This window comes from Bos taurus, chromosome 23 (assembly GCF_002263795.3).
Source record: "Bos taurus isolate L1 Dominette 01449 registration number 42190680 breed Hereford chromosome 23, ARS-UCD2.0, whole genome shotgun sequence".
NCBI classification, from domain to species: domain Eukaryota; kingdom Metazoa; phylum Chordata; class Mammalia; order Artiodactyla; family Bovidae; genus Bos; species Bos taurus.
Window position 1 is genome coordinate 30,621,604 of NC_037350.1, and position 27,213 is coordinate 30,648,816.

At 41.1% G+C, this 27,213-nt stretch overlaps 1 protein-coding gene and 1 pseudogene across 1 annotated transcript; one reads left to right on the forward strand and one right to left on the reverse strand.

Annotated features, from left to right (window-relative positions):
- Window positions 1-747: 747 nt before the first annotated feature.
- The window catches only part of LOC617979 (BOLA class I histocompatibility antigen, alpha chain BL3-7-like), a 109,099-nt pseudogene continuing 82,633 nt past the window's right edge, over window positions 748-27,213 (reverse strand).
- On the forward strand, window positions 10,083-11,036 carry LOC532291 (putative olfactory receptor 2B8). The gene is given in 1 exon segment (XM_059880644.1): window positions 10,083-11,036. A coding segment is annotated over 1 exon segment (954 nt).

Sequence of the window (27,213 nt, forward strand, 5' to 3'; positions counted from 1 at the left end):
ACAGTATACTAACGCATATACATGGAATTTAGAAAGATGGTAACAATAACCCTGTGTACAAGACAGCAAAAGAGACACTGATGTATAGAACAGTCTTATGGACTCTGTGGGAGAGGGAGAGGGTGGGAAGATTTGGGAGAATGGCATTGAAACATGTAAAATATCATGTATGAAACGAGATGCCAGTCCAGGTTCGATGCATGATACTGGATGCTTGGGGCTAGTGCACTGGGACGACCCAGAGGGATGGTATGGGGAGGGAGGAGGGAGGAGGGTTCAGGATGGGGAACACATGTATAACTGTGGTGGATTCATTTTGATATTTGGCAAAACTAATACAATTATGTAAAGTTTAAAAATAAAATAAAATTAAAAAAAAACAAAAAAGAAAAGATGATGTCAGGTTTATAGGTCCTATATTCCAACCTACTGTGAATCTATTAGATACTGCTTTATAAATCCCCATGAGCTTTGACTGAAGCCAGCACTAGGATTACTAGATCTAAGGGCAGAGAGAGGAACCAAGCTGCAGAGAAGGTAGACATCCAGCAAGAATTAAGACAAGATGTGAAACAACTGGGTCCGTCCTCTACGCTAATCCCCAAATCTGGTTCCTTATAAAGGATGCAGAAAGAATGGGAAGAGGAATCCAGGAAAAAGTCTTAGAGCTGGGAGAGATGAGAATTTCTCTCTTGATACCACTGAGATCCTGTGTGCAGGGACCCCTTCGTCTTGTGAGGATAATCATTAATGAAAATGACTCCTGCTGCTGTCAGAGATGAGGACACCCAGGGCAGAATGAGACCAGAACTCTACACATGAAAAAGAACAGTCATTATTCAGAAATAAACTAAATAAGCAAAATATAAGCATATAAACACAAAGAAAGGCAGGACCTAGCATAAGCTAGGCTGATCTGATTATGGGACGTCTTCACTGCCTATGGTCCTAGAGACAGGACAAGGCCCAGGTGAGTTCTGAGTTTACAAGAACACAGGTCCTGGTGGGACAGGGAGCGACTGAAAGGACAAAGACAAAGCAGCTGAGAAGATGACCCAAGCAAGACTGACCACATCAAAGCCATGATACACTGACCACCAACTGGGCACAGGCCCCGACTATGCTCAGCTCCTCACAGCCTCCTCCTGTCCCTCTTGCAACAGACTGAGCACAGCAAGCATAACAATTCTGGAAGATTCTCAGTGCTTTCATGTACTTCCTCTCTCAAACTTTAGAATCCTCTCTCTTGCTATCCCTACAAACCTTCACAGCACCAGTTAGAAAAAACATTCATATAAATAGATTTTATTTTCAAAGGAAATATGACATAATTACTCAGTGCACACGAAGTGAAGACAGCGATGGAGAGGGTCCAGCTCTGTCTCTGCTGGAACAGGACAGTGGATCAGAGAGGAGAACACAGGTCAGGGTGGGGAGGGGGTGTAATGGGCAGGTGTGACCAGTCTCCCACCTCCTCACATTATGCTAATAGGAGCACAGACACATTCAGATGCAGCTGCAGAAAGAGGGGTCTGGGGATCTGACATCACAAAGTGGGACCGAGCATCACTCAGTCCCCACAAGGCAGCTGTCTCACACTGTGAGAGAAAAGAATCAGGATCCAGTTCAGATCAGTCATGTAAGGGCTGACATTCTCCACAGCCCCCAAGATGCTCACATGTCCCACTCAGAGACCCCCACCACCCAGTGTGTCCTCTCTGCCCCAACCCCTCTCCCAATCTAGATGCCCCAGGGTCTCACCTTTAGGAACCGTGAGAGACACATCAGAGCCCTGGGCCCTGTCAACGCCTGGGGGAGAAGAAAACCAGGATGTGGTCAGAACTGACAGGAGAGAAACTAGAGAAGGAATTTTGAGGAGGGTCAGTCCCCCATAGCCTTCTGTCTGCACCCTCACAAGGGTCTCAGGAATCACATCCCTTCTGTACTTACTTGCAGCCTGAGTGTAGCTCCCTGCTTTTTCACCTGCAAGAAAAAAATATCACGTGAGAGGCCATAGAGAAGACTGAGTCATGAGGTCCTAGAGGAAGCCCCTAGTTCTGGACCCCACAGAACTTTCTGGAACTGTGACCAAAATCCAGGACAAAATCAGGAGAATGAAGAAAGGTGCTGTTGGGGTGACTGCACCAACTACCCTTCTGGAGGTCTGTCCTCAGCAGGGACCCTTCCCTCTGATCTTCATGTGCTGAGAGACAGGCCCCGAACTGGAATTACAAGGTGAAAAATCTGTCTTTCATTTTCACATGTACTTTACAAAAGGGTCAGTGTTAGCATGGAGCTCAGACTCCACATATGTGTGTGGAGGGTACTTTCCAATAACCAGGCAAGTAAACTTTTATCTGGATTTGAAACTCCCAGTGAGACAAGAAAACTCAGATACCTCCGTCCCTTCCCTACCTAAGCACTTCTTCCTCCATATCCCAGCCCCAGCCACCACAGCCACCACGAGGAGAACCAGGCCAACAATGATGCCTATGTTGGGGACGGCGGGCTGAGGAGGTTCTGTAGAGGAAAGAGAAGGGGCCCAGCACTCATGTTTGAGTCCAGACCTTGCTGAAGGGGTCCAGAAAGGCTTCAGCTTTATCTGAGAAGAAGCTCCACCCCAGCCTCCTCCCTACCCCAGGGTGAGTGTCTCCTAAAGCCCCTTGTGCTGCACTTTGCACCTGTATCTCTGCTCCTCTCCAGAAGGGCCTACCAGAGCTGCCCATTTCTGGATGTTTCCATTCCCTGAAGGCCTGGTCTCCACAAGCTCCATGTCCTGGGTCTGGTCCTTCACATCATGCTGCCAGGTCAGTGAGATATCAGGGTAGAAGCCCAGGGCCCAGCATCTTAAGGGGACCTCATGGTCAGAGATGGGGTGCTGGGTCACATGTGTCTTTGGAGGATCTAGGGTGAACTTCCGATTGTTCAAGCTGGTTTTAGAAAAGGCAGAGGAACAAGAGATCAAATTGCCAACGTCCGCTGGATCATCAAAAAAGCAAGAGAGTTCCAGAAAAACATCTATTTCTGCTTTATTGACTATGCCAAAGCCTTTGACTGTGTGGATCACAATAAACTGTGGAAAATTCTGAAAGAGATGGGAACACCAGACCACCTGACCAGCCTCTTGAGAAACCTATATGCAGGTAGGGAAGCAACAGTTAGAACTGGACATGGAACAACAGACTGGTTCCAAATAGGAAAAGGAGTACATCAAGGCTGTATATTGTCACCCTGCTTATTGAACTTCTATGCAGAGTACATCATAAGAAACGCTGGGCTGGAAGAAGCACAAGCTGGAATCAAGATTGCCGGGAGAAATATCAATAACCTCAGATATGCAGATGACACCACCCTTATAGCAGAAAGTGAAGAGGAACTAAAAAGCCTCTTGATGAGAGTGAAAGAGGAGAGTGAAAAAGTTGCCTTAAAGCTCAACATTCAGAAAACGAAGATCATGGCATCTGATCCCATCACTTCATGGGAAATAGATGGGGAAACAGTGGAAACAGTGTCAGACTTTATTTTTTTGGGCTCCAAAATCACTGCAGATGGTGATTGCAGCCATGAAATTAAAAGACGCTTACTCCTTGGAAGGAAAGTTATGACCAACCTAGATAGCATATTCAAAAGCAGAGACATTACTTTGCCAACAAAGGTCCATCTAGTCAAGATAATGGTTTTTCCAGTGGTCATGTATGGATGTGAGAGTTGGACTGTGAAGAAAGCCGAATGCTGAAGAATTGATGCTTTTAAACTGTGGTGTTGGAGAAGACTCTTGAGAGTCCCTTGGACTGCAAGGAGATCCAACCAGTCCATTCTAAAGGAGATCAGCCCTGGGTGTTCTTTGGAAGGAATGATGCTAAAGCTGAAACTCCAGTACTTTGGCCACCTCATGCGAAGAGTTGACTCATTGGAAAAGACTCTGATGCTGGGAGGGATTGGGGGCAGGAGGAGAAGGGGATGACAGAGGATGAGATGGCTGGATGGCATTACTGACTCGATGGACGTGAGTGAGTGAACTCCGGGAGATGGTGATGGACAGGGAGGCCTGGCATGCTGCGATTCATGGGGTCGCAAAGAGCTGGACATGACTGAGTGACTGAATTGAACTGAACTGATGAAGGATGAATCAGAAAATTCCCATTTAGTGTTACCTCCATGGGTCCCTGAAGCAGCATCCTGTGACCATCCTGAGAATAAACAGGACAGAGGGTTTGAAAAGAAGCAGCACAAACACCAGACACCAGCCTGGACTTGGAGGTCGGGGCATGTTCCCGAGTCCTTGGAAAGTTCTGGAGTCACGGTGAGAGCCAAGGTAGGGGGTACCATGTAAGGGAGTGAATACAGAGTAATGGTCCTGACTTGGGTGGAGGCCGAATGACTCAGAAAAGCTGGAGTCAGGCCTCTAAACACGTTCTCAGGGTGAGAACTGGCATCAGAGACAGTCATGGTTCACAAGATGGCACCCAGGGTGAAGGGGCACCACTGACCAGTTATTTCAGGGATAGTTTCCTGCTTCTTCCTCAGAGAGACTGGATTCCTTAATTGTCCTTCAGAGAAGTGGGGCCACTGACAGGTCACTCTCTTGTACAGAATATGAAAACCTGGGTGGATTTCTCCCTCTTCTGATGAGAAGCCGGGGCCCTATTTCTACAAGCACCCATTTTTTTCTCCTCGTTGGAACCCAGGTCCAGCCTGAGGGAAGATCAGGGAGGCCTCGTGCCCCTTGTACCTGTGCGCAGCAGCGCATCCTTCCTGTTCTCCAGGTGTCTGTGGAGCCACTTTATGCAGTCGCCCTCCAGGTAGTTCCTACTGTGACCTGTAGCACTGCCCTGCTGAAGCTTGAGCTTGGAGGTCTGAGCCACCCTGTCCACTGCGGTCCAGGAGCAGGTCCTCGTTCAGGGCAAGGTAGGTAATCATTGCCGTCATAAGCAATCTACCAGAACCTGAGGCAATAACTTTTCAAATATGCAATTATACTTCTTTCAGGAGAAGACTGGGAGATGGGTGTTTCTGTCTGTTCTCTCCACATTTAATCCTGGGTGGGCGGGTGCAGGTAGCCAGTTACAGGCTGTTTCTTTTTTGCTACTGTCCTGTTGAACCCAGTAATGCAAGCCACTGAACCAGGTGATCAAGGAGTGTGCCCTCTGGCAGCAACCACAACACCTGGGCAGCCATACGTGTGCACAAGCTCCTTTCACAGAGACACCGGTGACCTGGGGTGGGACAAAGGGAGAGCATGATGATGGCACCTGTTGGCTTCTCAGGAGTTTGGTGAAGATTACAGTTGACCCCTAGGTATGTGTTAGAAGTCTTAGCTTTTAAGATAAGGAAATAGGCTTCTTTCAGGGACAAGCTGGAGGTTTCAGTCTGTGTCTGTATGCTATGCCCTGGAGAGATAGCCACAGTGAGTCTGGGTGAACCTGTTTCTTAGTTCATTATAGCCTCATGGATTTCATGCACACAAACTTTGTTGACTTTCAGAGGTATGTTTTGGAGGCCTACATCTCCAAATTTCACATCCACCATGACCACTGAAAACTCTGTAGCCTTGACTAGACGGATCTTTGTTGACAAAGTAATGTCTCTGCTTTTTAACATGCTATGTCTAGGATGGTCATAACTTTCCTTCCAAGGAGTAAGTGTCTTTTAATTTCATGGCTGCAATCACCATCTGCAGTGATTTTGGAGTCCAGAAAAATAAAGTCAGCCACTGTTTCCACTGTTTCCCCATCTATTTCCCATGAAGTGATGGGACCAGATGCCAGGATCTTCGTTTTCTGAATGTTGAGCTTTAAGGCAACTTTTCACTCTTCACTTTCACTTTCATTAAGAGACTCTTCAGTTCTTCTTCACTTTCTGCCATAAGGGTGGTGTCATCTGCATATCTGAGGTTATTGATATTCCTCCTGGCAATCTGGATTCCAGCTTGTGTTTCTTCCAGCCCAGTGTTTCTCATGATGTACTCTGCATATAAGTTAAATAAGCAGGGTGACAATATACAGGCTTGACGTACTCCTTTTCCTATTTGGAACCAGTCTGTTGTTCCATGTCCAGTTCTAACTGTTGCTTCCTGATCTGCATACAGGTTTCTCAAGAAGTTGACCTTTACTATATTTACCTTAAAGATTAGGTAGACACTGCCTAATTGGTTAAAAGACACTGCCTAATTGGTTAAAAGACACTTAGTCCTTGGAAGGAAAGTTATGACCAGCCTAGACAGCATATCAAAAGCAGAGACATTACTTTGTCAACAAAGGTCCGTGTAGTTAAGGCAATCGTTTTTCCAGTATTTATATGGATGTGGGAGTTGGACTATAACGACAGTTGAGCACAGAAGAATTGATGCTTTTGAACTGTGGTGTTGGAGAAGACTCTTGAGAGTCCCTTGGACTTCAAAGAGATCCAACCAGTCCATCCTAAAGGAGATCTACCCTGGATATTCATTGGAAGGACTGATATTGAAGCTCCAATATTTTGGCCACCTGATGTGAACAGCTGACTCATTTTAAAAGACCCTGATGTTGAGGAAGATTGAGGCAGGAGAAGGGGGGGATGACAGAGGATGATGAGATGGCTGAATGGCATCATCAACTCAATGGACATAAATTTGGGTAAGATCCGCGAGTTGGTGATGGACAGGGAGGCCTGGGGTGCTGCGGTTCATGGGGTAGCAAGGATTCGGGCACGACTGAGCGACTAAACTGAACTGAACTGAATTGGTAACTCTGTGATCCCTAAAAGTTGGTTATGAATATTAGATAAAAATTAATTTGCATCTAAAATTAAGTAACTGATGAATTCTTATTTATATATGGAGATTTTTTTTTGCAATTGTATAAAAAAGTGTCAAATGTTTAGTAACATACCTAAGCCATTAAAAGAGGAGAGCTAAGATAAGTCGGAAGTTTAGGGAATTATCTGGGCTCTGTCATTTATGAGAAGTTATAAAAGAGGCAGATTAAGTTTCCTCTTACATTCTCCTTGATATTCATTTCCCCTGAGGATTGTCATCTCTGGGCAGCTAGGCAACATCAGCTAATTAATGGTACAGGACAAACATTCCCCAGAGACTTCAGCCAGGTAAACCATTTTCACCAGACCAGTTTTGCTGCAGTTTCATACCAATCTCATGCTTTCATAATGAGCTCTCCATCATAGAGCCAAACATTATATTCAGAAGTAATCCTGAGAGTTTGAAATTGCCTTCCTATGTCATCCTACCAGCTAGGCACAATGCCGATCTTGTGTGTGTGAAGTATTGTGTGAAGGTATTTGAAGTTATCAAGAGAAAGCATCTTCTTGCTTAAGGAAAACTTAAAGATATTCCAATGCTGATAGAGTCAGTTTATGCACTCACTGCATGCAACCTGCATCCTTAGTCTGCATACCCAGGTTCCAATGCCCAGGACTGTATTAAAGGTAGGAACTGGAAATGAGGTAGGGAACCAGCTTAGGACACTCACATAAGGTGAATAACACTGAGAGGACTGGAACTCGATCTCTGTGGCACTTTAAGAATTGGTAAGTTAGCTTGTTTTCAGTTGCAAGTGTTCTTTAAAGGTTACATCGAGTAATGTACATGTCAGTTGGTAAAAGAAAGGAAATTCCTATAAAAATTCATCCACTTTAAGAACTTAACTGTTCCTTGTGGAAGCCAACATTTTGTTCTTAGACATTTCATCCTATTGTAGTGTATTCATTATGTCTCAGTATGGATATATGGAGCAATTTAAATTCAGGATATTTGGCTGTCATAAAATATGTCCTTCAGTAATTGAATAATAGCATATATGTGAATGTGAACATATTAGACTATACACTTTCATTTTTTCCTCAGCTCCTATTTTCTCTGAAATTACAGAATGTTTCTTAAAGTGTATTGTCAATATCTGTAGTTTTTAAATGTTCATTTTCTCAAAGAAATGAATGTATGTAATTGTCCAAATGCTAGTTTGATAATGACAACAATGAAGGTCCATTTTGTGGTTATTGTGTCAATGCATTTTTGAATTTACTGTTAATGAAAAACGATTATTCTTCAGTTGAGGAGAAATACCAATTTGAGAGGAGAAACGTGGGCCAGAAAAGGTGATCTGAATGTTTAATTTATTGGTGAATTAGGCAAATAACAAGGTAATGTGTAATGTACACTGGTGACTGTCCTTCTGTCCTTGCACACACTTATGAATGGACTGTAAATTTTGTATGAATGGACTCTCATTTTTTATGAATGCTTTCAGTGTCCAGCTCAGATATTTTCTACTGGCTGCTGCACTGATCCACACCATATTTGTCATGAGTATTGACTGATAGTTTCACAGCCCTTTCCTTCTTTAGAATATTGCCATCAGTTGAATGGAGCCACACTGCCAGAAGTTCTGAATGTGTTTGGGGCAGCTTGTCGTCAATGACAGACTGGTGGGATTTATAAAAGGCTGCCTTTTTGTCAAGGTGGAACTAAATCTGACACAACCCATGCTCCACAGCTTGTTATTCTGTGTAGTAGTAACTAGTCATATCTAAATAAATAGGTATTTAAATTTACCTGAATTAAAATTAAATTTAAAATTCAGTTCTTTATCTGCCCTGCTTGAAACGCTCAGGTAGCAGCGTGTGGGTAGCAGTGATTGTGTAAGTGAAGACACAATATTTTTATCAGCAGGTAGCTCTATTTGGAGAGTCCTTTTCCAGCTTTCTATGGGATCACGTTCATGCTATTCCATCTGAGATCACATCTCTTGCTTAACACATTTGTCTGCTCTGTTTTGCTTCCCTGATTCTCTTTGTCTTGAGGACTTTCACTCAATAAACAGCATGCAAAGGAATTCCCATTTCAGTCTCTTTTCCCCAACCTGGCCAAACTCTGTCCATAGTGATTGGAAGTGTTATTTCTGAGACTGTGATAGATCCATTGCCTCCTCATTTATGTGTTTTTCATTGTCATTAGAATGTTGATAGTGAATAATCCTATCTCCTGCAGGAATTCCAGGCATTTTAGTTGTTGGTAATATATGACACTGAAATCAGCAGAAAGAAGAGTAAGTTCTGATCACTGGAGTTTGAAATTCTGTTGTGAAGTGACTACTTTTGTTGTTTAGTCACTAAGTAAAGTCCAACTCTTTTTGACCTCATGGACTATAGCCCGCCAAGATTCTCTACTGAAGTGGGTTCCATTTTCTTCTTCAAGTTATCTTCCCAATCCAGGGACTGAACCTGCCTTTCCTGCATCTCCTGCATTGGCAGGCGGTTTCTTTACCACTGAGCCAACAGGGGAGCCTATGAACTGCTTATGCACAGTGAATAAATTTTTGGAGTTCTTGTTAAATTGGTATAGTAATTTTAGGTATCTCAAAGACAAAAGTTAAGCACTGTAATCAAAAGTAGTGTTTTCAGGCTCTGAGCAATTTATTTTTTACTACTATACAAAAAGACAAGGATATAGCATTCACAAATATAATGCATTAGGAATAGAGATAACTTTTGCCAGAATATATTTATGAGGAAGTATCTTAGTGATACATTGAATGTAATATAATCCTTTGTGTAAGTACATTCTAGCTCATGAATTTCTATATCTGAATACATTTTAGAGATCATTTTGTATTATTCTATTACATGTGAGGTATGTGCAAATCAAGTCATGTAGAATTATGAGATACATATTTAAAATAAACTTTCTCCCTTTGTCTACATTTTCTTACTGTTTCTAATCACTCTCCCTTAATTTTCCCTCATTCCCACTTTCTCTAAGATGTACATAAATAATCATCATACTTTCATCCTATTAAACTCAATCTAAAACAGGCATTTTATATCTATGATTGATGCAAACCAAGGTTCATTACTTGATTTTATTATTATTATTTTCTTATATTAATTTCAATATATAAGTTTTGTGAATAGTAAAGAACTAATTGATTTAAGATATATCAATTTCAATGAATACATCATTTATTCAAATAGTTGCATATAAAATCACATGACCATGTCTTTGAACATGATAGATTTTCCTCTTCATCTCTGCACTTTTTTGGAAGATAACTTTAATAAATTGCTAAATGCTTGATTTGACAGGAGCCATGTGCTAACAAAGGATGGAACAGAAAAATGAAAGTTCTTTTGCTGGATTTATCTTACTGGGCTTCTCTGACAGACTTCAACTTGAGCTCATCCTCTTTGTGGTCCTTTTGATCTTCTACATCTTCACTTTGCTGGGAAACACAACCATCATTGCATTGTCCTACTTGGACCCACGTCTTCACACCCCGATGTACTTTTTCCTCTCTAACCTGAGCTTTCTGGACATGTGCTACACCACCAGCATTGTTCCCCAGTTCCTATTTAATCTCAGCAGAGCAGACAAATCCATCTCCTTTGGTGGCTGTGTAGTTCAAATGTACATCTCTCTGGCGTTGGGATGTACAGAATGTATTCTCCTAGGAGTTATGGCATTTGACCGCTATGCAGCTGTTTGCAGGCCCCTTCACTACACAGTAATCATGCACCCCCGTCTGTGTGCCCTGATGGCTTCTGCTTCATGGGTCACTGGTTTTGTCAACTCCTTATTGCAGACAGTGCTCATCTTCCTTTTACCTCGTTGTGGGAGAAATAAATTAGCCCACTTCTTTTGTGAGATCCCTCCTTTTCTCAAACTTGCCTGTGTTGACACCACTATGAATGTGTATGTGACCTTCTTTGGCAGTGTCATCATTCTTCTCACACCTGTTTCATTAATCATGTTCTCCTATGGTCGGATTGTCAGGGCGGTCTTAAGAATAAAGTCCACTGCAGGGCAAAGAAAAGCATTTGGCACGTGTGGATCCCACCTCACAGTGGTCTCCCTGTTCTTTGGCACAGCCATCTATGTGTATTTTCAGCCCAGCAGCAGCGACTCCCAGGATCAGGATAAGTTCATGTCTCTCTTCTACACTGTCATTATTCCCATGACCAACCCCCTCATATATACACTGAGAAACAGGGATGTGAAGGGAGCGATGAAGAAGATGCTTTGGAAGAACTCTTACTCCGGATGATGGCTGAAGAGGACAGTTTAATGGAAAGACTTTGAATGCCAGAACTATTCAGATATATATGTGTGTGCCCCATGAGTCATCTAAAATTTCCTTCGGGAACTCTGCAGGGCATTTGTTTCCTTCATTCCCTTTGAAAAGTGAGTGTTCAAATTCTAGGTTCATGTATTCATTTCAATTTCCAGAGACGCTGATTCAGTGTTCCGACAGCATCTGTTTGTAGTTATTGTTTTTTAAGTTCCAGGGTTTTTCTTGTTTGCACTCCCTTTTAGGTACATATTTCCACATCTATTTCCAAAATGACATATGAATATACTACATGAAATCACAGCCAAAATAAGAACAGGAAACCACTGCAATGATGTAAGGAATATTAACATTTTATCATTTCCTAAGAATTGTTACTGCTACAATTCAGATGCCAAAGGGTAGATATCAGTTAGCTTCTTCTGTATAACAAATCACTTCGAAACTTAGTTGCTTAAAACACCAACCATTAATTTATCTCACCATTATGTGTGTCAGCATTTGGGCTAAGTTTAGCTGGACAGTTCCTCTAGTCTTGGCTGCTGCTACTCCTAAGTCACTTCAGTCGTGTCTGACTCTGTGTGACCCCATAGACGGCAGCCCACCAGGCCCTGCCGTCCCTGGGATTCTCCAGGCAAGAACACTGGAGTGGGTTGCCATTTCCTCCTCCAATGCATCAAAGTGAAAAGTCAAAGTGAAGTCGCTCAGTCCTGTCCGACTCTTAGTGACTCCATGGACTGCAGCCTACCAGGCTCCTCGGTCCATGGGATTTTCCAGGCAAGAGTACTGGAGTGGGGTGCCATTGCCTTCTCTGACTCACTGAAATGCCTACAGTAGGCTTCTGGGTCTACTTAGGGCTTCCTGATCTAGATTGCCACAGTTGTCATGGCTTCCATCTCTTTGATGTGGTCTCTTATCTTCCAGTATGATGGCCTGGAATGTTCATACGGGAAAGGCTGATTTCCAAGTCCTTGTGACTGATTTATTGTTTAAGATATGGCTGCTCTCCTGCTTGCCTGTCCCGTCTCTCTTTGTGCATTGTTTACCTCCATAACTAGTAACTGTTAGGGTCTGTTCTTTGTTCCACTTGGAGGGTCTAGGAGGTCACAGTGTATTTCCATAGCCTCTTTCCCAGTCAACAATAAGTAGGGCCTTCCCTGGTGGTCTAGTGGTAGAATCCTGCTGCCAATGCAACGAACAGAATTACATTCCTGGTCCAGGAAGTTCCTACATGATGCGGAGCAACTAAGGCCATGCGCACAGCTACCCAGCCAGCTCTCTAGATCCCATGAGCCACAACTACTGAAGCCGGCATGCCCTAGAGCCCGTGGTCCTCAACAAAAGAAGCCACAGCAAAGAGAAGCCCTTGCACCGCAGCTAGAGAAAGCCTGCATGCAGCAATGAAGAGCCACAACAAAGACTGAGCACAGCAAAAACAAAAGAAAAAGTCCAATCAGTGGGAGGTCTTTCCTGTTGGCCAGGTGGTTAAGAGTCCTCGCTTTCACTGCAGAGGTTGAGGGTTCCATCCCTGATCAGGAACTAAGGTCCACATGCCACTCAGCATGGCCAAACACTAAAAAACAAAGAGAACAAATCAGTAAGTGGGGACACGGAGGGGTCTGTCACCAGCAAGGGCCCTACATGGAACTGCTCAGATTCAGAGTGAAGATTTGACTAATGGAAAATGGGAGCTGATGAGCAGATTATTTTTCCTTTCTTCTCCTGGGCTGGGGATCTGTTGGATGTCTCCTAAGACATGCTTCAAGGGGACAAAGGTGATTGAGCACCCAGTTACTCCATACTAATGGCAAATTTGATAATGTATCCTTGACAAGCCCGCTTTTCTTCCGCTTGTGTTTCCTTTCTTTCACTCCTGATGCTGTATCTCATTCTGCATTAAGTGCTTGTGCATAAATCTTTGTTTCAAATTCTCTTTTCTGGGAAAGCCTAGGCTATGACCAAGAGTCTGGGGGCCTATAAAAATGTTCTGGTCATAAATAAGAATTTTGGAGTTTTTGACTTGCAAAGACATTTGCAACTGTTACCAACCCTTTGAAGTTGGGCCCTAAAAATGGTCCTTCTGCTGGGTGTTGATCATGTCAATAGAACAAGACAGCGTTCAGCTCAGAAGCAAAGGAAGGAACTTCCCTGGTGGCCTAGTGGCTAAGACTCTGCACTCCCAGTGCAGGGGACCTGGGTTTGATCCTTGCTTGGGCAACTAGGTCCTACTTGCCACAACTAAGATCTGCCACAAACAAGTAAATACATGAAGATAAATAATATTAAAAAAAAAAGTAGAAGCAAAGGGAAGTTTTATCCTTTACTCATAAAATGGAGAAATGGGAGCTCACCATCTAGAGTATGCCCTCTGCTGGACAGCCCATCTTCAGGTTGCGAAATTGGGGTCTCTCATCACTGGGAAGCAGGTCGCAGGGTTTTCCCTGGGCAGGCACACCTGCGCTGCCTGTGGCTCCACACCCCAGTGCCAGGTGCAGCGTCTCTGCACACGGCCTGCTACCGCCATCTAGAATTTGTCATTCACAGCCCTTCTGCACACAGTCCCCTGAGCTAAAGTTTAGGGCACAATGCCTCTGTACCAGGTACCCTATGAGAAAGTGAAACAAGACTAAGCACCAAGGAAAAGACAAAAAAAAGGTTAGAGTTTATTCAGTTCAGTTCAGTCACTCAGTCATGTCCGACTCTTTGGGACCCCATGAATCGCAGCACGCCAGGCCTCCCTGTCCATCACCAATTCCTGGAGTTCACTCAGACTCACGTCCATCGAGTCAGTGATGCCATCCAGCCATCTCATCCTCTGTCCTCCCATTCTCCTCCTGCCCCCAATCCCTCCCAGCATCAGAGTCTTTTCCAATGAGTCAACTCTTCGCATGAGGTGGCCAGAGTACTGGAGTTTCAGCTTTAGCATCATTCCTTCTAAAGAAATCCCAGGGCTGATCTCCTTCAGAATGGACTGGCTGGATCTCCTTGCAGTCCAAGGGACTCTCAAGAGTCTTCTCCAACACCACAGCTCAAAAGCATCAATTCTTCGGTGCTCAGCTTTCTTCACAGTCCAACTCTCACATCCATACATGGCCACTGGAAAAACCCTAGCCTTGACTAGACAAACCTTTGTTGGCAAAGTAATGTCTCTGCTTTTGAATATGCTATCTAGGTTGGTCATAACTTTCCTTCCAAGGAGTAAGCGTCTTTTAATTTCATGGCTGCAATCACCATCTGCAGTGATTTTGGAGCCCAGAAAAATAAAGTCTGACACTGTTTCCACTGTTTCCCCATCTATTTCCCATGAAGTGATGGGACCGGATGCCATGATCTTCGTTTTCTGAATGTTGAGCTTTAAGCCAACTTTTTCACTCTCCACTTTCACTTTCATCAAGAGGCTTTTAGTTCCTCTTCACTTTCTGCCATAAGGGTGGTGTCATCTGCATATCTGAGGTTATTGATATTTCTCCCGGCAATCTTGATTCCAGCTTGTGTTTCTTCCAGTCCAGCATTTCTCATGATGTACTCTGCATATAAGTTAAATAAGCAGGGTGACAATATACAGCCTTGATGTACTCCTTTTCCTATTTGGAACCAGTCTGTTGTTCCATGTCCAGTTCTAACTGTTGCTTCCTGACCTGCATACAAATTCTCAAGAGGCAGGTCAGGTGGTCTGGTATTCCCATCTCTTTCAGAATTTTCCGTAGTTTATTGTTATCCACACAGTCAAAGGCTTTGGCATAGTCAATAAAGCAGAAGTAGATGTTTTTCTGGAACTCTCTTGCTTTTTCCATGATCCAGTGGATGTTAGCAATTTGATCTCTGGTTCCTCTGCCTTTTCTAAAACCACCTTGAACATCAGGAAGTTCACGGTTCACGTATTGCTGAAGCCTGGCTTGGAGAATTTTGAGCATTACTTTACTAGCGTGTCAGATGAGTGCAATTGTGCGGTAGTTTGAGCATTCTTTGGCATTGCCTTTCTTTGGGATGGGAATGAAAACTGACCTTTTCCAGTCCTGTGGCCGCTGCTGAGTTTTCCAAATTTGCTGGCATATGGAGTGCAGCACTTTCACAGCATCATCTTTCAGGATTTGAAATAGCTCCACTGGAATGCCATCACCTCCACTAGCTTTGTTCGTAGTGATGCTTTCTAAGGCCTACTTGACTTCACATTCCAGGATGTCTGGCTCTAGGTCAGTGATCACACCATCGTGATTCTCTGGGTCATGAAGATCTTTTTTGTACCGTTCTTCTGTGTATTCTTGCCATCTCTTCTTAATATCTTCTGCTTCTCTTAGGTCCATACCATTTCTGTCCTTTATCAAGCCCATCTTTGCATGAAATGTCCCCTTGGTATCTCTAATTTTCTTGAAGAGATCTCTAGTCTTTCCCATTCTGTTGTTTTCCTCTATTCCTTTGCATTAATTGCTGATAAGGCTTTCTTATGTCTTCTTGCTATTCTTTGGACCTCTGCTTTCAGAGTTTATTACCAATATTCTATTTTCATTTTCTGGCAACTGCTAATGGTCATTACTCCTGGGAACCAAAAGAATGAAGGACATTACATGAGGAGAGATTTTAGAGAAAGAAGACTGAAGACCAAGGTTTGAGGCACCTAACATTTAATGATTGGGTAACGGAGAATTTTAAGACTCTTCATGAGATTGGGAGGAAAATCCAGAGATGTGACAGGAAAACTCTATTAGTTGAATTAAAAGCTAAGCTTCTGTAAGAAGAAGACCCTGAAAATCCAGTAGCTTAAAGAAGAGTCTTTCTCTGTCTACCCCTGTCTTTGTCTCCTGCTTTCTCCCTCTAGCAGTGGTGTAGCTTGTCAACAATTGTGGAATATTTCTCTTCCACCTTATTCTTAGTGGCTCCCAACATTTGAAGGTTTGTCAAGACCTCTTAATGTTCTAAAGCAGAGGATCTCAGTCAGCATCTAGGTGGAGGCTGATTGGAAGGTGGCCCATCAGGGGATAACTTCAAATATGTAAGTATACCGCTGACAGCTTACAGTGAATAATGTCAGATTCATGATCTCCAAAGAAGAAGATTTAACCTCGGGACCAGGGACCAGGCTTGATCACTCAAGAGCTTTTGTATATACTACTAAAGAGCTTTTGTATAGCTTTTGTATATACTATTAAAGTATAGTAAGGGACAGAGGAAGCTTCTGACATAGACATCAGAAGGGGGATGGAGAGTGCTCCCTTGCTAGTATTTAGCAGGATGCTTTATGTCTGTTAGAAAGCTATTGATCAGATAAGAGACACCTGAAGGCTGACAGAGTTTCACCAGGCCCCTCTCCCACAATATGCATTTTTGAGATAGGATAGAAGGAGGTGTGTCATCCCTCAGCCATAAAACAATTGATACGAATACTGGTTTGTTGAGTGATTATCAGCCAAATGTTAGTCTTAGGTGGAACCATTTAGAAGAAAGGCAAATTCCAAAGCAAAAAAAAAAAACATGGTTTCATTAACATAGTTTAAGAAAAACATTTCCATAAGAAAAATGCATTCGTTAACTCAAGGTTTGAGAAAAGTTAAATTCAGGTGGAACAAGGTGTCATGGCAACAGAGAATTCTAAGAGAAAAAAAGTCTGACACTTGTAGTTTGTTTCCTCCTGCCTCTTGAGCGAGAGAGGAAAAATGTCTGACACTTGCAGCCTGTCCTCCATTTGGAGACCCCTGGCCTTCCTGCTTTTTACCCTTTCACCTGTTTCAGGAGAAGACTGGGAGATGCGAGTTTCTGTCTGTTCCTTTCACATTTAGCCCTAAGGGGAGGTGCGGGGCACAGGCAGCCAGTTAGGAGCTGTTCCTTAGTTTGCTACTGTCCTGTTGGACCCAGGAACGCAAGCCCTGGAGGGGGCCTGGGCTACAGGATAAGGAGTGTGTCCTCTGGCAGCAGCCACAAAACCTGGGTGGCCACACAGGTGCACAAGCTCCTTTCACAGAGACACGGGTGACCTGAGGTGGGACAGAGGGAGAGCACGATGATGGCATCTGTTGGCTTCTCAGGTGTTTGGTGAGAATTGCAGTTGGCCCCGAGATATGTGTTAGAAGTCTTAGCTTTTAGGGTAAGGAAATAGGCTTCTTTCAGGGACAAGCTGGAGGTTTCAGTCTGTGTCTCTGTGCTGTTCCCTGGAGAGACAGCCACAGTGAGTCTGGGTGAACCTGTTAAGAACTGTTTCTCAGTTCCTTATAGCCTCGTGGATTTCATGAAGACAATCTTCATTGGCTTTCAGAGCTCTATGTTTTGGAGGCCCATGTCTCAGGTGTTGTCTTCAAAGTTAGGGTCCCAGGTGTGGGACACTTTGTTCCTCCGGGAGAAACCGACAGTGGTGACTTTCCACCTGCTTCTATACTGTGGTTCCAAGGGTGGGTTTCATATAGAGATTTTGTCTCTGCCTCTTCTAATGATTTATTTATGTTTTATCTTCTAATGATTTTAGTTTGGGCTTTTCTTATTCACCTTGTGTATAGGATTCACCCAGCTAGTTTCCACATTCCTTTTCATAGAAGTTTTTCTGTGTAAAACTGTAGATTCACTGTGTCCATAGGAGGGGAGGAGATCTGGAGCCAGTATGTCATGAGTGAACAGGAACCTTCTACCCTTTTGAACAGCTTCCTCTCTCCTTTTCTCTCTCTTTGCCATTCTTGTTGCTTTGTGTCTCTGTCTGTCCCTTTTTTCCTCATTCTCTAGTTCTTGTTCTATTCAAGTCCGTTTTCATTTTGAAATAATTGCAGATTGATGGGAAAGTCCAAAGTTAGTAGAGAGAAGTCTTGGATACATTTGATCTATTTTCTCCCAGTGATTTTATATTATATAACTATGCTGTGCCGTGCTTATTTGCTCAGTCGTATCTGACTCTTTGCAAACCCATGGACTGTAGCCTGACAAGCACCTCTGTCCATGGGGATTCTCCAGGCAAGAATACTGGAGTGGTTGCCATGCCCTTCTTCATGGACTCTTCCCAATCCAGTGATCAAACTGAGGTCTCATGCACTTCAGGCATATTCTTCACCATCTGAGAGATCAGGGAAGCCCAAGAATACTGGAGTGGGTAGCCTGTGCCTTCTCCAGGGGATCTTCCTGACTCAGGAATTGAACCAGAGTCTCCTCCACTGCAGGCGGATTCTTTACCAGCTGAGCTACCAGGGAAGCCCATTATACAACTATAATACCAATTAAAAACTAGGAAACGGACATAGGTACAATGTGTGTGTTTAAGTCTATGTAATTTCCCCCCCGTTTAGTTTCCTGTATGTACCATCACAATCAAGATATGGATTTATCCTATCACCACACACATCTCCTTTGTGATACACTTTTATAGTCACTTCTAGTCCCTCCCTTCCCCTGAAAGTGAAAGTCAGTCAGCATCGGACTCCTTTTGACCCCCTCTACTATACAGTCCATTTAATTCTCTAGGCCAGAATACTGGAGTGGGTAGCCTTTCCCAAGCCTCTGTATTGCAGGTGGATTCTTTACTAACTGAGGGTCCTCTGTATTGCAGGGTCCTCTGTATTGCAGGTGGATTCTTTACCAACTGAGCTATCAGGGAAGCTCCCCCCATGGCCCCCACCCCAAACCCTCTGTAAAACCATCCCTAACTCCTGGGCAGTACTAATTTGGTCTCCGTCTTTATTATTTTGTTATTTCATGGGTGTTATATAGATGGGATCATATTTCACCTATTAACATAGACTTATTTTCATACAACATAATATCATTGAGATTTATCCAAGATATTGTGTGTATCAACAGATTTTTTTTTATTATTATGTAGTTTTCCATGGTATGTGTGCACCATCATTTGTTTAGAATATTTTAGTTGTTTTCATTTTTTTGCTGTTACAGATAAAGCTGTTATGAATACTTGTGCACAGGATTTTGTGTGGAATAAATTTTTGTTTCTCTGCCATAAGTGCCCAAGAGCATGATTACTGGGCTGTATGGCAAGTGGATATTCGGTTTTTAAAGAAACAGCCAAGCTCTTTTATCAAGTAGCTGCACCATTTTATATTCTCATTAGTAATGTATGAGTGATTCAACTTTTCCACAATCTCACCAATATTTGGTTTTGTTCCTATATTTTTGATTTTTGTTGTTCTAGTAGGTAGGTGGTGATATGTCTTCATGGTTTTAGTCTGCATTTTGCTGATGATTAGTGATGCTAAACATGTTTTCATGTTTCATCAAGACATCTTCACCACCTGTATATTTACATTGGTGAGTTATCTGCTCAAATGTTTTTTAATTGAGTTATTTTCTTATTGTAGAGTTTTGAGAGTTCATTGTATATTCTAGATATGAGTGTTGTCTATGAGAAGCAGTTTGAAAATATTTTCTTCCAGTGTCTAGCTTATCTTATTATCCTATTAACAGCGTCTTTAATAATGATTTTATTTTGATAAATCGTCACTTGTAGATTTTTAAAAAAATAGATCATGCTTTTGTTGTATTATATTGCAATATAAAACAAGAATTTTGAAAAACAACATAGAAAAAAAAGCATGTAATTTCAAGTAAGCATTCCTAGATAATGTCAAATTATTAACCAAAGTTATTTTGCCAATTAATATTTGCAGCAGCAAGATTGAACTGGGAAGAAGTGTTAATAGCAGGTCTGTGATTCTATCCATCTCTGGACACCCTTTGCCATATTGGTGTTTCCTTGGCCTCCTTATAAATATTATGTTGGGATTTAAATAGTGGAGAGATTACTGAGAAACTTCTAATTAAGACTATTTTAAGAAAGAGATAGTTTCTCCTTATGCATAGGATATTATTTAAAAAAAGGATTTATGCTTATATGGGAAATGGCTGGCTATAAAATGTAAGTTAATTATTGAAGTTCTCTGTGCTTTTCTGACTAATAACGTATAAAAACCAAGATGCTTCAAACCTAAATAGCTCTCTCTGAGATAGCTTATACTACTAACTAGCAGTGCTCTATTACTCTGAAAAAAAATATGTTCTAGTGGGGAAAAAGAGATTTTATAATTTTTGAAGCTGCATTTGACGGTTAGGCCAAAGCCTTCCATAGACAGATATTAAGCATTCCTGTCTTTTCCTTGTATAGTCAAGTGTATAAGTTGTTTTGAAATTGATTGATTTTCAAACTTCAATACACACAATATCCTTCAAGTTTCTTTTCAATTTACTTTAGCAGTTATAGCTATCTTGTTTAACTCAGTCATTTGTATCGTAAATGCAAAGATGAGTTGAACTGAAGGAAACCATGGCAGTTCCATTTAAAAAGTCAATAGTTTTTCTGTTTGTTTAAGTAAATTATTGCAACTCTTGGTAGAAATTGAATGATGTCCTAGAGGAGATGATATTTTTCCTTAGCCACATTAGAAGTTTGGGAGTAAAATGTGGGTGTTGCTGTTTAATATATTACCTTAAAGATTAGAATCTGCCTAAACTTTAACTCTGTAATCTCTTACAAGTTGGTTATAATTTGCTGTATAACTCAGGGACTCAACCCCAGGCTTTGTAAAACCTAGAGGAGTGAGATGGGGAAGGAGGCTCAAGAGGGAAGGGACATAGGTATACCTATGGCTGATTCATATTGGTATTTGGCAGAAACCAATACAATAGCGTAAAGCAATTCACCTTTGATTAAAAATAAATAAATTTAATTATATAAAAAAGAAAAAAACAATTTGATTATGAATATTAGGTGAAATTAATTTACCGTTAAATTTGAGTAACTGAGTTCTTATTTCTATATGCAGAATTTTTTTTTTTGCAATTGTGTGAAAAAATCTCAAGTATTTAGTAAAATATTTAAACCATTAAAAGAGGAGAGCTAAGATAACTGGGAAGTCTAGGGAGTTATCTGACCTCCGTCATTTATGAGAAATTATAAAAGAGGCAGATTAGGTATCTTCTTGTATTCTCCTTGATACTCATTTTCTCTGAGGATTGTCATCTCTGGGCAGCTAGGCAATATCAGCTAATTAACAGTACAGGACATTCATTCCCCAGAGACTTCAGCCAGGTAAACAGTTTTCACCAGACCAGTTTTACTGCAGGTTCATACCAATCTCATGCTTTCATAATGAGCTCTCCATCATAGAGCCAAGACAGTATATTCAGAAGGAATCCTGAGAGTTTGAAATTGCCTTCCTATGTCATGCTACCAGCTAGATACAATGCTGATCTTCAGTACCCTCTGAAGGTATTTGAAGTTATGAAGAGAAAGCATCTTCTTGCTTAAGGAAAACTTAAGGATATTCCAATGCTGATAGAGTCAACTTATGTACTCATTTCATACAGCCCGCATCCTTAGTCTACATACCCAGGTCCCAATGCCCAGTAGTGTATTAAAGGCAGACACTGGAAATGAGATAGGGAACGAGCTTAGGACACTCACATAAGGTGACTAAAACTGAGAGGACTGGAACTCGATCTCTGTGGTACTTTAGGAATTGGTAAGTGAGTTTGTTTTCAGTTGCAAGTGTTCTTTAAAGGCTAAATTGAGTAACATGCATGTCAATTGGCAAAAGAAACAGAAGTTCCTATAGAAATTTATCAAATTAAAGAACTAAACTTAAGTGTTATGGCAGCCAACTTTGTGTTCCTAGACATTTCATCCTATTGTAGTATATTCATTATGTCTTAGTATGGATATATTGACGGAGAAGGCGATGGCATCCCACTCCAGTACTCTTGCCTGGAAAATCCCATGGATGGAGGAGCCTGGTGGGCTTCAGTCCATGGGGTCGCTAAGAGTCGGACACGACTGAGCGACTTCACTTTCACTTTTCACTTTGATGCATTGGAGAAGGAAATGGCAACCCACTCCAGTGTTCTTGCCTGGAGAATCCCAGGGACGGGGGAGCCTGGTGAGCTGCTGTCTATGGGGTCACGTAGAATCGGACATAACTGAAGCGACTTAGCAGCAGCAGCAGCAACAGCAGCATGGATATATTGAACAATTTAAATTCAGGATATTTGGCTGTCGTAAAACATGTCCTTCAGTAATTGAATAATAGCACATATGTGAATGTGAAAGTATTAGACTATACACTTTCATTTTTTCCCCAGCTCCTATTTACTGTGAAATAACAGAATGTTTCTTAAAGTGTATTGTCAATATCTGTAGTTTTAAAATGTTCATTTTCTCAAAGAAATGAACATATGTAATCTTCCAAGTGGTAGTTTGATAATTACAACAATGAAAGTCCATTTTGTGGTTATTGTGTCAATGCATTTTTGAATTTATTGTTAATGAAAAATGATCATTCTTCAATTGAGGAGAAATACCAATTTGAGAGGAGAAACGTGGGTCAGACAAGGTGATCTGAATGTTTAATTTATTGGTGAATTAGGCAAATGACAATTTTTTGATGGCCTTGCACTGAGGTGATGTGTATTGTACACTGGTGACTGTCCTTTCATCCTTGCCCACACTTATGAATGGACTCTACATTTTGTATGAATAGACTCTAGGTTTTGTATGAATGCTTTCAGTGTCCAGTTCAGATCTTTTCTACTGGCTGGTGGGTGCACCAGTCTACACCATATTTGTCATGAATATTGACTGATAGCTTCACAGCCTGTCCCTTCTTCAGAAAATTGCCATAAGTTGAATGGGAGCCACATTGCCAGGAGGTCTCCTGATCTTGGTTGGGTCAGCTTGCAGTCAATGACAGATCCTTGGGATATATAAAAGGCTGCCTTTTTGTTAAGGTGAAACTGCATCTGACACAATGGATGCTCCACAGCTTGTTATTCTGTATACCAGTACCTAGTCACATTTAAATGACTAGGTATTTAAATTAACCTGAATTAAATTTAAATTTAAACTTCAGTTCCTTAGCTGCCACCCTTGAAATGCTCAGTCAGCAACATGTGGGTAGCAGTGATTGTATTAGTGAAAATAGAATACTTTATATCAGCAGATAGTTCTGTTGGAGAGTCATATTCCAGCTTTCTCTGGGATCAGGCCTATGCTATTCCATTTGGATCACATCCTTGCTTAGTAGCATTGTCTGCTCTATTTTGCTCTTTAATTCTCTTTATCCTGAGAACATTCGATCAATAAACAGCTTGCAAAGGAATTCCTACTTCAGCTTCTCCTTCCCAACCTGGCCAAACATTGTCCATATTGATTAGAACTGTTATTTCTGATACCATGATAGATCCATTTGCTGCTCATTTGTAAGTCCTTCATTGCTATTAGGGACCAGTCCTAATGTATCAGAGTTAAGCTGAGACAGAAGGACTATTAAAGCAAAAGTGATTCAGTTACAGCTCTGAGGCTGCAGGGGTTTTGTCTGCACCTTTTCAGGATTCCTTGAGGAACTGGATAGGGTAGAGTTTGAACTTTAAATTTATCAGTGAATGTTGCATAATTTGAGATATTTTAAAGAGATATTATCTTGAGATCTTTTGTCTTTATAATGGTTTGTGCACCAAGTAGTTAGTTTTCTTGAAATACTTATATTCTTCCACTAAAATTTCAGTTATATTATGTGTCAGTAATATACAGTTATTATAATTGTAAATATACCTCTAGCACTGATGTGTGTCTGTATTAAGCATTTAACCTCTCTCATTTGATGCCTCTTCTCTTAATTAGTATAGTGGAATTGTGTTCTTGTGAGATATAATTTTCTATTATATTCTTTTAAAAAATAATTGTTATGTAAGATGTCATCTTTTATTGTAGAATCTGTTAATTTTACCTACTTAATATTTTCTATAGATACACACATATATGATTTTTTCAATTATTTCTCATTTGTATCCAAATATTTATTGATATGTAGCTTGTATAGCGGAATTTGCCTATTTCATGTCATATCATGATGGTTACCAAGGAAAGTATTTGTTGTTCCTGTAGCTAGGATGAATGTGTTTAATATTTCTAGTTTTTATTATTTATGTTATTTATTTTATTATTTATGTAGTTTGTCTCATACTACTCAGTATTCCTTATTGCGTTAGGTCAGTTGATATGTATTTTAACATAGATGATGATTCTCAATTAAAAAGCAGAATTCTTTAAATGTGGTAGCAAGGAAATAAAAATTTCCCATTTAACCTTAGCCAAGAAATATTCCTTACCTTGAATCATTGCCTTCTGTGGTGGTGCAAACAGCTTTAGGAAGGGTGGGTGCTGAGTAGGGAAGGAGCAAGGGATTGGTCAGCAGAATGTACTCTTGAGATCATTGTGATGATGTGTCTTGCATATTGAAGTTTCCCATGTCTGATTTACTCAGGAAAGGATAACTTCCTGAATTTCTTTAGAGAAAAAAAATTTAAAGAAGACAAATATGACATTGGTATCCTAATTACCTTCCAGTGTAATATACACTTGGACTGGAACCATTGTAACATACAAAGACAATTATATTCTTTTTTTCTGTTTTAGTTGGTGTTACTTTTGTTTGTTGTTGTCTGATATTAAATTTTTCATCATAAAATCATTCATTTTTATACCTGTCAGATACTCGGTCATTTAGCATCCTTTTTCTAATAAATGAATATTATTCTGTATAGTTGCACATGGTTGGAACCACTTCATCTTGACAGGATTTTATCTTATATCAATTGCCTTATAGATATGATGATAAAATGTATCATTGTCTTATTACCCTGGTTCATTATTGTATTGGTGTTTTCCTTTGATGAATTAACATTTTATATTTTCTCTTAACTTTGGTGAATGCTTCCTTTATTAGGTACATTTAGAAAAGTTTTCCAGCAGTTCATCTAGGATGAATGTGTCAGTATTTGTATATATGTTCATGAGACTGAGCCATAGGTTGTATTTGCTTTTCTGAGCAGGTGTGAGTCAGGGAACATATCCTGTCATTGCACATTTAGACTATCTGTCAAAATTTTACAATTCTGTTATAAATTTTTTTCTGTATAGACTTCTGTTGTGGATACCACAGATCACATTCTTATAAGCGATGCATGATACTGGATGCTTGGGGCTGGTGCACTGAGGGGATGGTATGGGAGGGAGGAGGGAGGGGGGTTCAGGATGGGGAACACGTGTATACCTGTGGCGGATTCATGTTGATGTATGGCAAAATTACAGTACAATATTGTAAAGTAATTAACCTCCAATTAAAATAAATACATTTATATTAAAAAATAATATAAAATAAGAATCAGAAAGAAATCAAAGGAAGAATGAAATCTTATGAAATTGTAAACTCTGCTATTGGCAGTGGTGTCCGCTGAATTTTAATATATTCATGTCTGGCAATAAAGCAATGTGTTTCCTAAAAACACAGACTTTGATATCCAAGACACCTAATTTTTGTTTACAAATTTAGGATTTTAATAATCTTGGCTAAGCTGCTTACCCACTTTAATCTATCTCTTCAAATATAGAAGGGTAACAGTAATAAATGCCAAACTGTTTTGGAGATAGTTGAGATTATGCATGTAAAAGTTGTAGTGCATATCAAACAATCAACAATACCAACAGTGCTGGCATTATTACTATTATTTTCAAAACTATTTCTGTATTTACTCATTTAATTTTTGACTGCACTGGATCTTGGGTGCTGCTCACAGGCTTTCTGCAGGTGCAGCGAGCAGAGGCTGCTCTCTAGCTGTGGTGCGCCGGCTTCTCAGTGTGTTTTTCTCCTGTTGTGGAGCACGAGCTTCAGTAGTTGTGGTGCAGGAGACAGTAGTTGTGGCGGATGGGCATAGCTGCCCCGCGCATGTGGGATCATAGTTGTCCTGCTCATGTGGGATCTTCCTTGACCAGGGATCAAACCTGTGTCCTTTACATTGCATGGCAGACTCTTCACCACTGGACCACCAGGGAATTCCAGCATTATTAGCTGTAAGTAGTATATCATTCCAGCCTTCAAAACTTGGATACTTCAATTTTTCAAACTTTATTTAATTAAGTATTGTTTTTGGAGGTGTGTGAACACTATAGTGCTCTTCTGTACTGTTTTGTGGTTGAGTGTTAAGTTAGATTAGCATAATCCTTCTCATATATGGTGTATTAAATTTCTATTATGTGTTCTTTTTATATTTCAAACCATCTGATCTTTTTTTTCTTTCCTTACCACTAAAGTATGGGACATGGAGGACATTTACGCCATTGATGAAGGAATATTCCCCAGGGCCCCTCCACCACTACCTCTTCTTTCATTTGACTCTTTGTGGTTGTTGTTCAGTCATTCAGTCAGGTTGGACTTTGCAACCCCAGGAATTGCAGCATGCCAGGCTTCCCTGTCTTTCACCATCTCAAGTTCATGTCCATCGAGTCAATGATGCCATCCAACCATCTCATCCTCTGTCGATCCCTTCTCCTCTTGTGCTCAATCTTTTCCAAAATCAGGGTCTTTTCCAGTGAGTTGGCCTTTTGCATCAGGTGGCCAAAGTATTGGAGCTTTAGCATGAGCATCAGTCCTTCCAGTGAAATTCAGTGTTGATTTCTTTTAGGATTGACTGGTTGGATCTCCTTGCAATCCAAGGGACTCTCAAGAGTCTTCTCCAATAACACAATTCAAAAGCATCAATTCTTTGGTGCTCAGCCTTCTTCATGGTTCAATTCTCACATCCATACATGATTACTGGAAAAACCATAGCTCTGAGTGTACGGACCTTTGTTGGTAAATTGATGTCTCTGCTTTTAATACACTATCTAAGTTTGTCACTTTTCTTTCAAGGAGCAAGTGTCTTCTAGTTTCATGGCTGCAGTCAGCATCTGTAGTGATTTTGGAGCCCAAGAAAATAAAATCTGTCATTGTTTCCACTTTTTCCCCATCTATTTGCCGTGAAGTGGTGGGCCCAGATGCCATGATCTTAAGTTTTTTGAATGTTAAGTTTTAAGCCAGCCATTTCACTCTTCTCTTTCACCTTCATCAAGAGGCTCTTTAGTTCCTCTTCACTTTCTGCCATCAGGGTGGTATCATTTGCATATCTGAGGTTGTCTATATTTCTCCCAGCAATCTTGATTCCAGCTTGTGAGTCATTCAGACTGGCATTTCACATGATGTACTCTGTATATAAGTTAAATAAGCAGGATGACAATACACAGTCATGAATGTACTCCTTTCCCACTTTTGAAGCAGTCTACTGTTCCATGTATGGTTCTAACTGTTGCATCTTGACCTGCATATGGGTTTCACAGGAGACAGGTTAGGTGGTCTGGTAT